At 49.2% G+C, this 15,901-nt stretch overlaps 1 protein-coding gene across 1 annotated transcript; it reads left to right on the forward strand.

Moving 5' to 3' along the window:
* Nucleotides 1-1,770: 1,770 nt before the first annotated feature.
* MYCGRDRAFT_109435 (proteoglycan-like protein) lies at nt 1,771-4,130 on the forward strand (the record flags this gene model as incomplete). Its single annotated transcript, XM_003852096.1, has 2 exons — nt 1,771-2,065; nt 2,302-4,130. The coding sequence occupies 2 exons, from the start codon at nt 1,813-1,815 to the stop codon at nt 4,005-4,007; spliced, it is 1,959 nt and encodes a 652-aa protein (XP_003852144.1).
* Nucleotides 4,131-15,901: the final 11,771 nt, after the last annotated feature.

Genomic DNA, 15,901 nt, shown 5'->3' on the forward strand with positions numbered 1-15,901 from the left:
CAGTCAAGCTTTGAGGATGAAACGGGATATCGTTGCGACTGCCCCGCTCGTAGGCTTGCTGCTCGAGAGAGTGAGTGGTATACCTTGGATCCATGTGGTATGGCCTTGGTTGGAAACTGCAGCCAAAAGAGAGACAACATCCGTTGCACGGTACCCGGATATCACGCCGCTCACGTCGTCCATTGCATCAGACGGGTCGTTGAGGAGCGTGGCACCGGCATGCTGTCGTTCCGGAGAAGGTAGGTTCGGGTGTCGGGACAGCAGCGTCCTAGTCCAGATGTCGCGACTGTCGCTTTTGGTCAGGCATGGCGCAATCCCTGCAGCGTGGACAGCGGGTTGGTTGAACGCGCGCTCGTTAGCGTCACTATCGGGCAAGTGGTCAACCCCTGAGCGATTGGCATGGGCGGCGCGGATGGTGATCCCGGTGGCTGATGCCGCGGCGATATGGCGGCGCGGCGAGGTTGTATGGCGAAGGAGATTCTTGAGCGTCCATTGATCGAGACAAGTTGTGGTTGTATGCTCGCGCTTCCACTGTTGGATCGAGACATGGCTGCAGAGAGACCGAGGTCTTGTTGCTGCCCAGGTGGTCGGCAGATGTGTTCGAAGGATTCTTGGGCTTGAGACTTGATCGCTCCTCTCCGCTCTCCACCCGTTGGCGTGGTCGTCGGTGGCTTCTTGATTCGTGGAGGTTGGTTTCGTACCTTGGCTTAGTGATATGTTTGTCTCAGAAGACAACAGCCATGCCGCCAAGCGGAAAGTCCCATGGCGGACCGTGGATCGCACGACGGACCGCTCCTTCCGTACGTCAATCACAACCTCCTCCATCGTCCAACGCCGTAGTGGCCGTCTAGTTCTTCTTTCGAAAACCTTCAATAGTCTGTCCCGTCGTCTTCAGGTCGACTGTACTCAATACATCTGCACGACGGTCCTCTCCCTCGCTGGCGACTAACCAGCAGCCATGGAACGGGAACTGCAATGCTGTCGTCTTCTGCGACCGCAGCTCGAGGCCTCGGCGGACACTCACTCTTCCGCAGAAGTGACTTCACACTCGTCGTCTGTTTCAGGCGTTCCAATCGCTGGTATGGAATCTTCCGGGAGAACCGTTCTGGAACTCATTCGGCTGCATGTCGACATCTGCCGGACTCGTTCCTGAGCCACTTGAACTCATTTCCGGACAGGTCCGCCATGAGTCTTCACGCCGACAGAATGACTGGCCCGACCATTTCTTCCCAGCACCTACGGAGCCCCCTGACTGTGATTCGGTCACAGACGACGCTAACAAGTGAGCTGTGGTTGTGACGTTGCGAGATGAAGAGCAATGACGATCAGGCAAGTAAGTACTTGGGAGCTCGAGCTTGCGAGGACTGCGACGGGCGGACTGTGCTCCAGTGCGTGAGGCATAGGCTCGTTCAAAGGGTAGGCAGAACTGTATAAGTCTACGCTGCAAGTTCCAAATGCGAAGTCGTGTACGAGCTGCTGGGAACCTCCGAAGCTGCTGGTGACCAGGGATATGGCCTGGACCTACTGAAGTCATACTAGCGAAAACACACTCTACGAACGTTTCACCGGGCCGGTGGTCCACCGGTGGTGGATGGAAATATCGCAACATGCCGCAGAGGTCAACGTTTCTGTCTCAATATTCCGGTCTCATAGTGCAACAGACACGTCGATCGGACCACAAGATGCTATCCCGCGCAATTGCCCTGGGGGATATAAGACCGGAGAGGTCTTCTCGATACAGGCTCTCATTGCAGACACGGAACATCACACTGAACACTCTCGTCACTCCATTATTTTCGCTTCTCCATCACCATGCATCTCACCAACCCGTTCGCGGTCGCGCTTTCGATCGCCAGCATTGCTGTCGAGGCATCGCCCGTCAACAAACGAGCGGATGTTCCTATCGCTGCTTCCTGCGAGACACTCATAACCGCTGGCGCCTCCGGCATATTCACGACTAGCAGCGGACAGGCCTTCCAATTGCAGTGCGGTGTATCGGGCACCGGTGTAGCGATCGCGGGTGCATCTACTACCGAACGCTCTTTCCAGGGATGTTTGAACGCTTGTGTAAGTACTAAAGTGTACACGGCCTGCGATAACCCGAGACTGTTGCAAGGAAATGCTAGCAGGGTCTACTCTGCATCAAATCCTCATTGCCTAGACCGTAGCTGACTTATACACTTCGTTGCCAGGCCACGTTCCAGGGTCGTGTCGCTTGTAATGCCTTCACATTCGACGCTTCTACGGACCAGTGCACGCTCAAGACCGACGGATCTTCAGGAAGCAGTATTCCCTTGCCAGGTGGCGGAGGCTCTGGAACTTTGATTCCTGCACTTCCTTCGCTTCCTGCGACCTCTTCCACTGCCTCTCGCTCCACCAGCAGCAAGACGACCACTCCCCTCCAATTGCCAACGACGAGCCTTCCGGCTATCGGTACTCCGAGTCTCCCTGGTCTCAGCTCCACCACGATTGAGCTGCCGGCTTTCACTACGCCCACGCTCTCAACTTTCACGACCCCTAAGCTGCCGACCATCAGCACCACCAGTATCAAGTTACCGACTTTCACCACTCCTACGCTCCCGGCTTTGACAACTCCCGATACCCCGACACTCTCGACCCCTAAGCTTCCATCTCTCAGCACCACTAGCATTAAGCTGCCGCCGTTCTCTGCTCCTACACTCCCGGCCTTTACGATCCCTAACCTCCCGATATTCTCGACTCCTAAGCTTCCATCTCTTAGCACCACCAGCATTAAGCTGCCGTCGCTCTCTGCTCCGAGCGCTCCGTCTCTGAGCACCACTAGCATCAGGTTGTCGTCATTCTCCGCTCCAAGCCTCCCGACATTTATCTCGAGCAGCGTCAACTTGCCGTCGTTCTCGGCTCCAAGCCTCCCGGCCCTCCCCACGTTCACCACGAGCAGTATTAACTTGCCGTCGTTCTCGGCTTCAAACCTCCCGGCCCTCCCCACGTTCACCACGAGCAGCGTCAACTTGCCGTCGTTCTCGGCTCCAAGCCTCCCGGCCCTCCCCACGTTCACCACGAGCAGCGTCAACTTGCCGTCGTTCTCGGCTCCAAGCCTCCCGGCCCTCCCCACGTTCACCACGAGCAGCATCAGACTGCCCTCCTTCTCTGCTCCAAGTCTCCCGACCTTTACCACGAGCGGTGTCGAACTCCCGGCCTTTTCCACACCAAGCCTTCCAGCTTTCTCCACACCAAGCGCTCCAGCTTTCACTACACCCAAGCTCCCGACGTTCTCTAACCCAACCATTCCGGCCTTCTCCACTCCAAGCGTCCCAGCTTTCTCCACACCAACCGCTCCAACTTTTACTACTCCTAAATTCCCGGCCTTCTCTACTCCAAGCATTCCGGCCTTCTCTACTCCGAGCATTCCAGCCTTCTCTGCATCAGCCTTTACCACCCCAAGCCTGCCCGCTTTCTCAGCTCCGACCTTCACTACCTCCAAGGTCGACTTCACCACCACTAATCTCCCGACTTTCACTCTTCCGGCTTTCACCACTCCTAGTCTCCCGGCTTTCACGGCACCTACAATCACTACCCCTACGATCAGCCTTCCCGCCCTGACTCTGAGCTCCGCCTCCGCCCCTGCGACTCCATCCGTATTCCTCTCCTCGTGCGCTGATCTCTTGCGCCGTGGCTCCACCACTTCTTTCAACGGCCAAAACTTCGACCTCGCGTGTGGCTTCGAAATTGTGGGCACCGTGATCGACTCCAACTCCTTGACGAACCCATCCTTCGAGCGCTGTGGCCAGACTTGCACAGCACTCGACGGTTGCGCCGGCTTCGCCTACGAATCTAGCAGCGAGATCTGCGTGCGCTACTCGAGCGTCAAGAACCTCATCGCCACGGGCACTTTCGATGCTGGTGTCCACATTCAGCTTCCCTTCAGTGCTCAGCTCCCTACTGCTACCTTGTTGCCGAGCATCGCCCTTCCCACGATTGCTACGACTTCTCTGAGCATTGCCGCTCTTCCCACGATTGCTGTTTGAAGAAATTGTGATGTTCTGGCGTTGAGGATGAGGTTTGAGGATGAGGAGGAGGACGTTGAGGATTGTACAGTTTCGTCACTCTCTGTAGACCGTATCTATCTCAAACCTTCACGTCGTGCTTTGATCCAGCATATTCCACCATCTTAATCGAACCGAGAGCATCTCTGAGATAGCAACAGGGACCGGCGGACATGAACTAATGACCAAGGGTTGTACAGCGGGCTGGAAGAAGGACGGACTTAGACGTACCATTGGGAGCGGGCTCGTCGTGGCATCATCCGCGATCACCACAGTGTACGTTGTCGTTGCTTGAGGTCGCGAGGACGCAGGAGAAACGGTTCATCAGGGCGTCCGGTGGGATGTATACGTCTCGCAGCGGTGAAGGGTCAGGAAAATTCGGATCCCGATTCGAGGTGATTGTATTTACTGCAAGTGGTATGAAGTGAAGAAAGAGCCCGGCGTAGTCTTGAAGGATCTGTTGGAGACACGAAAGTGGCTTTGGTATCTCTTGCCAGGTTCCGACCGTAGTAGAATGCTTGAAAGGAATGCCCTGAATCATCGATCTCGGCGACGAGCTTTGCCGCAGCTTTGTGTCACGTTCTCGAAGGCGAAGACTCTTCTATAGCCATCGCTTCTATACGGCTTGAGGGAGAGCTGTTGATGCCCAGGTCCAGCAGCGAGTCGACGTATCCCGAGTCCATCCTGACGGTGGTGTAGTCGGCGCAAATGACAGGATCGAATGGACGGTCACTGTGCGTCGTGGTACTGAGTGACAACAGCAGCCGTCCATGTGCATTGCAATTCGACGATGGTGTGGTTTTGTTGTAACAAGTCGCGGCGAAGTTGGCGCTTTTCGCTAGGATCGTAGCCCACTTGGCCTCCCACAGGGCATCCTCGAAGCTCTGATTCGTCTCATTGCGATGGTACAGCGGTGCGTTCCAGGTCCCGCAGAAGTCAGATTGGAGTAGGACAACCGATTTGACGTCTGTGACTCCCGAGGGGAGCACACCTAAATCCCAGGCCGTGCAGCCCTGCTGTGAGCAGGATCACGAGGTACTGTTTGCTGAGCTCATCGCTCTTTTCGCGGATCGCTTTGTATTGGAAAATAAAATACGAGAGGACCTGCCAGCTGTACACACCGATTAGCTGCACGAAGACCGCAACGAAGGCTACAAGGTAGGCGTCGTGCTGATTTTTCTATGACAGCGTGGCTCCTTTGACATTGTCTTCGCTCCAGTTCGTCCGGAAGCCGGTGTAGACCGATTGGTGACCAGTGGCCATGCTCAAAGAGCTGACGCGTGCAATGGATGCAGCAATGAGGCTGGGCTGCGCTTTGCAGTAGTTGAAGAGTGCTAGCGGAGGCCTTACCACACTGGCTACCTCCTTGTCAGTGCGCTCCTTTCAAAAGCTCGTGTTCGGTTCGACGTGCAGAAACGAAGTTCCGACGTCGTCTTCCACGAAAATTTTGTTGAGCGGGCTGCAAAGTAGATGTGAAATAGAGAAAGTCACAGTGAAAAACCACATATTATTACTAGAGTATGTACAAAACTCACACCTTATACCTCATCATTGTCTCCTGTATCTCTCTCCCTTCTTTCTCCTAGTTCATCCGCTTCATCGCAGCTGTCAGAGCGGCCAGCGACGAATGTTCGGTCCAGTCGTCGAGAATGTTCAGTCCAGTCGTCGAGAATGTTCAGTCCAGTCGAGAATGTTCAGTCCAGTCGTCGAGAATGTTCAGTCCAGTCGTCGAGAATGTTCAGTCCAGTCGTCGAGTCTCTTGAGCAGCCGACGTCGATGAAGCGCGAGGGAACTCTAGTGAGCAGGTTCGCAGTAGCCTGTGAAGAGACCGGGTACCCAGTTGCAGCCCAAATTAGACAGGATACATTCGTAGTAACCGTACTGTGTCCGTGTTAGTCTTCTGCACGGGTGAGATGGCTCCTGAATTGGACGGTACATGCCTTCCAGCAGGGCGAGTCGCAAACTTGGCCTGTCCCTCTACTCACGCAGCCGCCATCGCTAGCGGTGACTGGGTCCTTCGGGTCTGTTGGATGAGCGAGGACGATTGACGACAAGGCGGCAAGAGCCAGGGTGATGGAAGGTGTAAAGCGCATGATGGATGCAAGTTGATTGATGTACGCGTCGGTGAGTTGTCCGAGGAGCAGAATGTAAAGTCTGTCGGTATGTGGGGATGAAGATGCTCTCGAGTTTAGACGGAGATGCAGAAGGATCTATATATTCCCTATCAAGACGACGCGTGGCTAGATTCTTGAGGTAGAAGGCGACTCGTTAGTGCTCGTGAGGGCTCATTAATGCCGCACTGGCCCTTATTAGTCTGTTGTATCCTGGATATCTGACTACCCGCCGCTCGCTTAGATGGATATCAGAGCCCTTATTAGCAAGGGCCGCGCCTCATTAATTCCGGCCGCTCCGAGAGCATGTTCATGGTCTGACCATTCAAAAGGTGTTGTTTTTCCATAGTATGCATACTATTGTAGGTAATCCGAAGTTTACCCGCCAGGGATTGGTAGGATTGGTTTAGGTCTTGGGTTTGAGGGTTGGAGGCCATGGCCATAGTGAGATCTTGCTTGTGGGATCGGTTTGGGGTTGGAGAATAGGACGGGGTGGTGTTCGCCTCAGCTCTCTAGGTTAGGTCCGGGTAAACTTCGTAGTTCGTCTTCCTTTATTCTCATTCCTGAAAGGGTCGGGACGCCAAGACTTCCATAAACCCTAAAATCCAATACTTTTAAGAGGTTACTAACATTACTTCTGCATCTACCACACTATCTATACACGACCTATTATTATTAGCGATACTATAATCGAAAGCTCTTATCGCAACGAGTATACTAAACTAACATTCGTTAAATTCGGCTAACCCGTTCTTAAGCTATCGCCGTCGCTACTCTATACTATGCCTCCCCTTAGTAAACAAGACGAAAGCCTTAACGGCCGAACAGACTGCACCTTCACGCGGTGGCCGTCGTAAGTACCTTCCTTAGAAGGGAAACTAAGACAGTCTGGAAGAAACCTCCTCGAAAACCTCTTGAAATCCGCCCGAAATCCTTCTCGAAATCCGCCTCGAAACACAAGCTATAGAACAACAGCACGATTCGAACGAATAGCTCTCTACGCTACGAACAAGAAGAAGAAGAAGAAGAAGAGGCAGTCTACTCTGTCCTATACGCGCACCTCCTCGAAATCCGAATCGAAATCGCATGTCCCTTCTCTAGTAGAGACGTCGTTACCCTCGAAAGGAAGCATATATGCACTTTAAAGAGCTAGAACTCGGTGGAATCTACAACTCTACGATTAACCTGCGTAGCTATATGCGTTTGGAAGCGGCATACAGTTCTACAAAGGCATATTAAGGACAAGAGAAAGAGATAGCGGGTTAGATAGCTGCTTGCGTAGCTGCTTGCGCAGCTACGTCGCTCCTACACTACTTTTTGCACTGCAATGCATTTCCTCTCTCTTTCGAATTCGCAGCGTACGTGCGAAGCGGAAGGATCCGCTAAAAATTCTGCAAAAAGCTTGGCGCGAAAATTCTGCAGCCCCGGCTATACGACACTCGTTAGATTTCCTTTGTTTTGCGCTGCTTTTAAAGTCCTTTAGCATTTTGCCTTAGGCACGGGGTTTCCCCTAAGGTTAAAGAATACCGAAAGAATTTAATTGTAAATAGATCTACTGCCTTGCTTACAAGGCCGTCCTACATAGTCTTGGACTCCGAAAGGACGTAAATGGAACAAACAAACAAACAAACAAACAAACAAGACGAAAGCCTTATTTAATACTACCTTTACGACCGCTAGGCCTATCTAGATATCGTCGACCTACTTATGTACGATAATAGGGGCTCTCGCACCGCTATATACGTCCGCATTAAGAGATTTAGAGATACTAGCACCGTCTTTCTACGACGGCCGAACAGACTGCACCTTCACGCGGTGGCCGTCGTAAGTACCTTCCTCGGAAGGGAAACTAAGACAGTCTGGAAGAAACCTCCTCGAAAACCTCTCGAATCCGCCCGAAATCCTTCTCGAAATCCGCCTCGAAATACAAGCACAGAACAATAGCACGATTCGAACGAATAGCCCTCTACGCTACGAACGAGAAGAAGAAAGAAGCAGTCCACTCTGCCCTATACGCGCACCTCCTCGAAATCCGAATCGAAATCGCATGTCCCTTCTCTAGAGACTTCGTCGCCCTCGAAAGGAAGCATACATGCACTTTAAAGAGCTGGAACTCGGTGGAATCTACAACTCTGCGATTAACCTACGTTGTCGTAGATAGAACTGCTACTACGATACTACAAAGGCATATTAAGGACAAGAGAAGATAGCGAGTCTGGACAGCTGCTTTAGGCGCCTTGCGCTACATCTCTTTCGAATTCGCAGCGTGCGTGCGTGCGAAGCGGAAGGATCTGCTGAAAATTCTGCAAAAAGCTTGGCGCGAAAATTCTGCAGCCTTAGGCCGTAGCAACACTCGTTTGATTTCCTTTGTCTTGCATTTGTTTAAAGTCCTTTAGCATTGCCTTAGGCACGGGGTTTCCCCTAAGGTCAAAGAATACCGAAGAATTTAATTGTAAATAGATCTACTGCCTTGCCCTTAGGGCAAGGCCGTCCTACATAGTCTTGGACTCCGAAAGGACGTAAATGGAACAAACAAACAAACAAACAAACAAAAACCGTCTTTCTACGTACTAGAGGCCGACCGCGATCGATTCTACTATACTATAGGGACTTCCTTCTATAAACCCTTACTAAACGCTCTACCTACTAGTGTAAGGAGTTATAAGAGATACTACTCGACTACTTCTTACTAGAAGTCGGTATAAACATAATTAACACCTACCTTTATAGTAAGGATTTTACTAACAAGCTCGTTATAAGGACTACTTTATAACGCAATAACCTCGCGAGGGCCCTCTTCGAGGCGTAGGTATAAGAGCTAAGGGCTAACTAGATTATATATGTTAATAAGACATATGCGAGTAATAAACTAGCGCTAAGAAGAAGGGGATAGTTACTAAAGGGGTTTCTAGCTAGAGATAAATAACACCTCTACTATGCATAGAGATATAGCATTCTTCTAGCCTACACTATTAATAGATATATGCCTAGCGTACTTATTAAGGAAGGTAGTATTAAGAGCGAGGATTTTATCTTATAGATATAAGTAGAAGTGCTGCCTCGTTGCATACCGTTTCTAGGGCCTCGTTCGGTAATTATTATAGATAACTACTTAATATACGACCGGCTAGTTGTTAAGTAGCTCTGCACTAAATAAGGCGTAAGGCTTATGTTCCTTCCGCCCTATTTACTAGACTACAACCCTATTAAGAAGACCTTCTACCTTCTAAAGCACTAGATACGTAGACACTAGAATATAATGCCTAAATATAGGCTCGGTAAGGATTAGTAGTCGGAGTTTAAGGAGTTTATAAGGCTAGTATGTAAGCAATAGAGCGTAAAAATCGACTATATAAAGCTCTTTAAAGCTTACTATGTTCTTAAGCAGCTATATAAGGCTATAACTTTTTAACCTACCGACCGATTCCTATTATCGTAGGCTTATTCGAAAGCCTATATCTCCCTCTCGGAGCCCTATATACTTACCTATTTTTTATGTGTCTTAGTTGTTGCGATATCGTCGGTTAAAGTAATAGTAGTAATTTTAAGAATTTGCGAATCGTTATAAATTTGAGGCTAAAGCCCCGGAATCTTATCCCCGCGGAGAAATTCACTAGCGCCGGATACACCCGATTACCTCTTTATATACGATTCGCGCACTAAAGCATATATTTATCGACAGCATTAGATTGCGCATCTGTTAGAAGAGTAGTTAAGCTGCTGTTTAAAAAAACAATTACTCTGTTTAACCGCGTAGTCGTTGCGTAACAATTAAGCGCGTAGTTTTAGTGCAGATTCTCGAAGCTATTAAAAGTTTAAGGATCCTTAAATTCTAAGAACTCCGGCGTCGTCGCTTCGTAGAAAACTTCTACAATTGTTACTCGATAGCTACTACCCCTACGACACTCGTTCTTTTTTTATATAAGAGCTCGTACGCCGAATTAAGCGTAGAAGTTAAGTTTATAGAAATTAATAGTATATTCGTCGCAGTGTCGTCCGTGAAACATTTCTAAATAACGCCGAGATAGAGAGGTAGGAATTACGCGCTAGCGTCGGATTAGACTCCGACTAGCGGCGGTAGTATTTTTAAATGTTTATGTCTACACCGCGTATTAACAACAATACCGGACTATTAAAAGGCACACATAGGTATGTACAGCTTAATCTACGGTTTAATATAAAAAAACAACTAGCTCGCGGCGGTATATAGTTGTTAAGATACGAGGTACGGCGTAGAATTTCGAATCTACGAGGGGGACTTCTTATCGCACCGGCTAGATTCCAAAACTTTAGAACGACTATAACTCCTTTATACGACGATAATACGACAGCTAGGTAACATATTAATACTATTTCTTTACGAGGCGCAAGAGGCATTATTAAGGAAAGATAGTCTTTAATACTAACGAATGTCACATCTGCCTCCGCCGAATACCGACAATCGGCATCTAATCCCCTGCCTTAGCGGCATATGCACCCCTACTAGGGCCTTTTAAGCTCGTTTAAGCTAGATTGCGCCTGTAGTATAAGGATACGTAGAATCTCCTCCTTCCGAGAGAGTATCGAATCGAGTCTGTTCTAAAGTGATTTATACTACTACTCTATTCTTAACTGCACCTTTTACACACGATTCGATCTACCCTATAGCACGACGAATTACTTCCGAGATGGCTTTATCTCGTCCCGGCCTATTAGGGAGCAAGAGCACCCGTCGCCGTGCGAACGAACCCGCTAACGACCCGGAGACTATAGAAACCTCTACTTAGACTACTATTAGCGATAACGAAGACGCCGAAGGCGGGCCTAAAAACCTAGAAGAACCTATCGGGCACTAGGATGCCGCTAACGAGGGCGAAGAAGAACCGGAGAACCCTCTACAGGAAGAAGACACTCTACCTAAGGGAGAAGAAGACGACATTAATAAACAAATCCGCAAGGAAGAGGCCGCTACTACCAGACAGGAGCGCCTCCTCTAGCTTAGCCTTCTCTAGGCACGTAATAAGGCTATAAGGGACTGCATCGCCTAGGTATAGAATAGATCTATCCCTACTATCCTGCCCGATGCCCTAGTTTAGCTATCTATCCCTAAGAACGCGCTCCTAAAGGCCCGGAATCCTTATATCTTCGAGGGAAAGAACCGCGCCGACTAGGAATAGTAGTAGGAAGACATTAACCGAGCAATTAACTAGGCTAGCATAGCTACTAACGAAGAAAAGATAGAATTCGCTAAAGAATAGATAGCGAGACCCTAAAAGCAGTACTAGAAGCGCTACCTTCTCGACAAGGCACCTGTTCGGCTAATATAGAGCGACATGCAGCTCGTAATGCTAGATTCTATAGGTATAAAAGACGAACGCACCTAAAGAGCTATAGACAATATTAAAGAGGCTAAATAGGGCGACAGGACCCTAACCGGGCTAATAAACTACCTAAAAGAATAGTAGGATAAGATCGGTTATACTAACATTCCTAGGATAATCTATAAATTTAAGGGAGCTCTTACCCCGGCGGTTAGAAACAGGCTCGAATAGGGCTAAGTTACCCTTACGACCCTCGTAGATGCGGAGGAACGAGCTAATATATCATACCGACAGATATAGGAATTTAACAAAAAGCACTTAGCGAAGACTTCCGTCGACGAGACTAACAGAAGGCGCCTAAACAAAAACAACAAGCCCCCGAGTAGGCCGAGAAGGGCTAAAACCCCCCTAAAGGCGGCTAATAAGGAGAAGTCGGCTACTACCTACTAGATATGTAGCAAAGAGGGCTACCGGCGCTAGGAATGCCCTAATAAGGACTAGTCGGGAAAAGGGAGAGCCCGTAGTAGATCTCCTCTAATCGCTGCGGGTTAAGTCTAGTACTTAGAGGCCTAAAGAAAGGCTGCCGAGCTAGGAGGAATTCCCCGAACTACGGGGGAAGGGCTAATACGCCTTAAAGTAGAGATGTAGGGTCCTAATAGGACTAAGACACTCCGAGCACTGCTCGATTATAGAGCGCAAAGCAACTTTATAGACAACATAGCAGCTAAAGAGCTAGGCCTAAGCCCCGAGTTAGGGTAAACAGCCTAATACGTAGCACTAAACGGCTAGAGGATAGCTGTTTAGGGAGAATGCCGCGTCCCGTTTAAAGTAACGGACACTTAGGGACATACAAGAGGATATATAGAAACCTTCGCAGTCGGAAGAATCTATAGGTTCTAACTAGTCCTCGGCATGCCCTAGCTAGAACGATAGAACCCGAGGGTGAACTTTATCCGCAAAAGCGTTACCTAGAAGGGGACGAAAGGCAGATAATAGAGACCGGTTAGGCTTGTCTTACCTAAAGAGTTGACGGCCGAACAGACTGCACCTTCACGCGGTGGCCGTCGTAAGTACCTTCCTCGGAAGGGAAACCAAGACAGTCTGGAAGAAACCTCCTCGAAAACCTCTCGAATCCGCCCGAAATCCTTCTCGAAATCCGCCTCGAAATCCTTCTCGAAATCCGCCTCGAAATACGAGCTACAACAGAACAACAGCACGATTCGAACGAATAGCCCTCTACGCTACGAACGAGAAGAAGAAGAAGAAGAAGAAGAAGAAGAGGCAGTCCACTCTGTCCTATACGCGCACCTCCTCGAAATCCGAACCGAAGCACTTTAAAGAGCTGGAACAGTCGGTGGAATCCACAACTCTGCGATCAACCTGCGTAGCTATATGCGTTTAGAAGCGACATATAGTTCCACAAAGGCGTATTAAGGATAAGAGAAGGCAGCGAGTTAGACAGCTGCTTTTGCACTGCTTTTGCACTGCATTCTGCACTACTTTTGCACTGCATTCTGCACTGCTTTTGCACTGCATTCTACGCTCCTTTTTTTCGAATTTGTAGCGTGTGTGCGAAGCGGAAGGATCCGCTAAAAATTCTGCAAAAGCTTAGCGCGAAAATTCTGTAGCCTTAGGCTGCAACACTCGCTTAATTTCCTTTATCTCGCATTTGTTTAAAGTCCTTTGGCAGATTCTGCTTATAGGTCCTGCCTTAGGCACGGGGTTTCCCCTAAGGTTAAAGAATACCAAAAGAATTTGATTATAAATAGATCTACTGCCTTGTTCGCAAGGCCGTCCTATATAGTCTTAGACTCCAAAAGGACGTAAATGGAACAAACAAACAAACAAACAAACAAAACAACAATTACCTAAAGAGTTCTAGAAGGACGCCTCCGGCATCCCTTCGGGGCGCGTTTAGGCCCTTGCCGCTTAATGCACAGACGACGCGCTAAAAGAACCGGAACTTCTAAGCGAATTCTCGGATTTCGCGGACGTTTTCGCAGAAGGAAACGAGTCCCTTCTCCCCAAGACGGGGCCGAATAAGCTTAGTATCGACCTCGAAGAAGGTAAGGAGGCCCTGTACGGCCTATTGTACAACCTCTTTATAACAGAACTAGAGACTCTACGTAACTACCTCGCCGACAGCCTAGAGAAGGGGTAGATCCGCCCCTCGACCTCCCTAGCGGGGGTAGGCATCCTCTTTGTAAAGAAAAAGGACAGTAGCCTACATCTATACGTCGACTATAGGGCCCTTAATGCCGTTACTATTAAGAATAGACACGCCCTGCCCCTCGTCTAGGAATCTCTGGACTAGTTAGCGCCGGCAAAGTTCTTTACAAAGCTAGATATACGAGACGCGTACTATCGCATCCGAATTAAGGAGAGTAACTAGTAGAAAACTACCTTTCGGACGAGGTATGGCTACTTTAAGTACACTATAGTCCCGTTTAGGCTAACTAACGCCCTAGCAGTGTTCTAAGGATATATAAACTACGCCCTCCGGGGCCTGCTAGACTACTATGTTATAGTATACCTCGACAATATCTTAATATACTTACAAGACGCCGAAAGCTACAAGAAACACGTTAGGATAGTCCTCGAGAGACTTAGAAGACACCGACTCTTTGCTAAACTGTTAAAGTGCGAGTTCTTTAAGCGGCAAGTCGGCTACCTTAGGTTCGTAGTAACCCTAAAAGGGGTCGAAATAGAGGCAGAAAGGATCTAAGCTATCGCTAACTAGCCCCTTCCGGCCTTAGTTAGGGATATTCGCATCTTTATCGGATTTGCGAACTACTACCGCTAGTTTATTAAGGGATTCTCCCGCATAGCTGGCCTACTAAACTACTTAATAGAGAGAGGCCTAAATAGTGCTAAAGGAGGACACCGACAGAGAAAGGAGGAATTAGTCCCCCTCGAACTCTTACCTAACGTAATACAAGCATTCTAGCAGTTAAAGACTAGGTTTATTAAAGCGCCTATCTTACGGCATTTCGACCCAAAACTGCCTATCCGCGTCGCAACAGATGCCTCTAGGTTCGCCGTCGGGGCAGTACTATCCTAACTGCATAAAACGGAAGGCAAAATACACTAGTACCTAGTAGCCTTCTTCTCTAGCAAGATATTGTTTGTTTGTTTGTTTGTTTGTTCCATTTACGTCCTTTCGGAGTCCAAGACTATGTAGGACGGCCTTGCAAGCAAGGCAGTAGATCTATTTACAATCAAATTCTTTCAGTATTCTTTGACCTTAGGGGAAACCCCGTGCCTAAGGCAGGACCTGCAAGCAGAATCTGCCGAAGGACTTCAAAACAGCGCAAGACAAAGGAAATCAAACGAGTGTCGTTGTCTGCAGCCGGGGCTGCAGAAGTCTGCAGCCGGCGCTGCAGAAGTCTGCAGCCGGGGCTGCAGAATTTTCGCGCCAAGCTTTTTGCAGAATTTTTAGCGGATCCTTCCGCTTCGCACGCACGCTGCAAATTCGAAATGTAGTGCAAAAGTAGTGCAAGCAGCTGTCCAACTCGCTGTCTTCTCTTGTCCTTAATATGCCTTTGTGGAACTGTATGCCGCTTCCAAACGCATACAGCTACGCAGGTTGATCGCAGAGTTGTGGATTCCACCGAGTTCCAGCTCTTTGAAGTGCATGTATGCTTCCTTTGAGGGTGACGAAGTCTCTAGAGAAGGGACATGCGATTTCGATTCGGATTTCGAGGAGGTGCGCGTATAGGGCAGAGTGGACTGCTTCTTCTTGTTCGTAACGTAGAGGGCTGTTCGTTCGAATCGTGCCGTTGTTCTGTTGTAGCTTGTATTTCGATAGGAGGCGTACCTCCAGGTCGTGTTGTTGTTGTTGTTGTAAGGGAAGAGGGATCAACGGCCTCTCCAATCCTCCGGAGGAAACTTGGCTCTGCAACGACGGTGTCGTCGCAGGTTCGTAGCCGGCACCACGTACAGGTGTTCCTCGTCGCCGACCTCTCTAGCAAGATAAACGCGGCCGAAAGGAACTATAACACATACGATTAAGAGCTTCTCGCTATAGTCGAGGCCTTTAAGCACTAGAGACACTACATTAAGGGAGCTTCGCACTAAATTAAGGTCTTAACGGACTATTACAACCTAAAATAGTTTATAACAACTAAGCAACTAAGCCGAAGATAGGCAAGATAGGCAGAGCAGCTGTCAAACGTCGACTTCCGCATAACATACAACCCGGGGTCGCTTAATGCCGCCGCGGACGGAGTAAGCAGATGCCTAGACTTAGAAGATAGGGACTACTCGGGACGGTGGATTAACGAAAGCGACAGTGCTCCTGTATTAGATACCCTTCGGCACTAACTAGGTCTGTCCGAGGGAATAACAGCCGAATTTAGCCCCGTTCGGTCTATAATAGCAGTTATAACCTACTATCTGCAGCTCGCTAGGACCTACTGCAGCAAAACGTATATAATAGCGAGCACTCTAATAGAAGAATTATTAG

The sequence above is a fragment of the Zymoseptoria tritici genome, chromosome 5, assembly GCF_000219625.1.
Source record: "Zymoseptoria tritici IPO323 chromosome 5, whole genome shotgun sequence".
Taxonomy (NCBI): Eukaryota; Fungi; Ascomycota; class Dothideomycetes; order Mycosphaerellales; family Mycosphaerellaceae; genus Zymoseptoria; species Zymoseptoria tritici.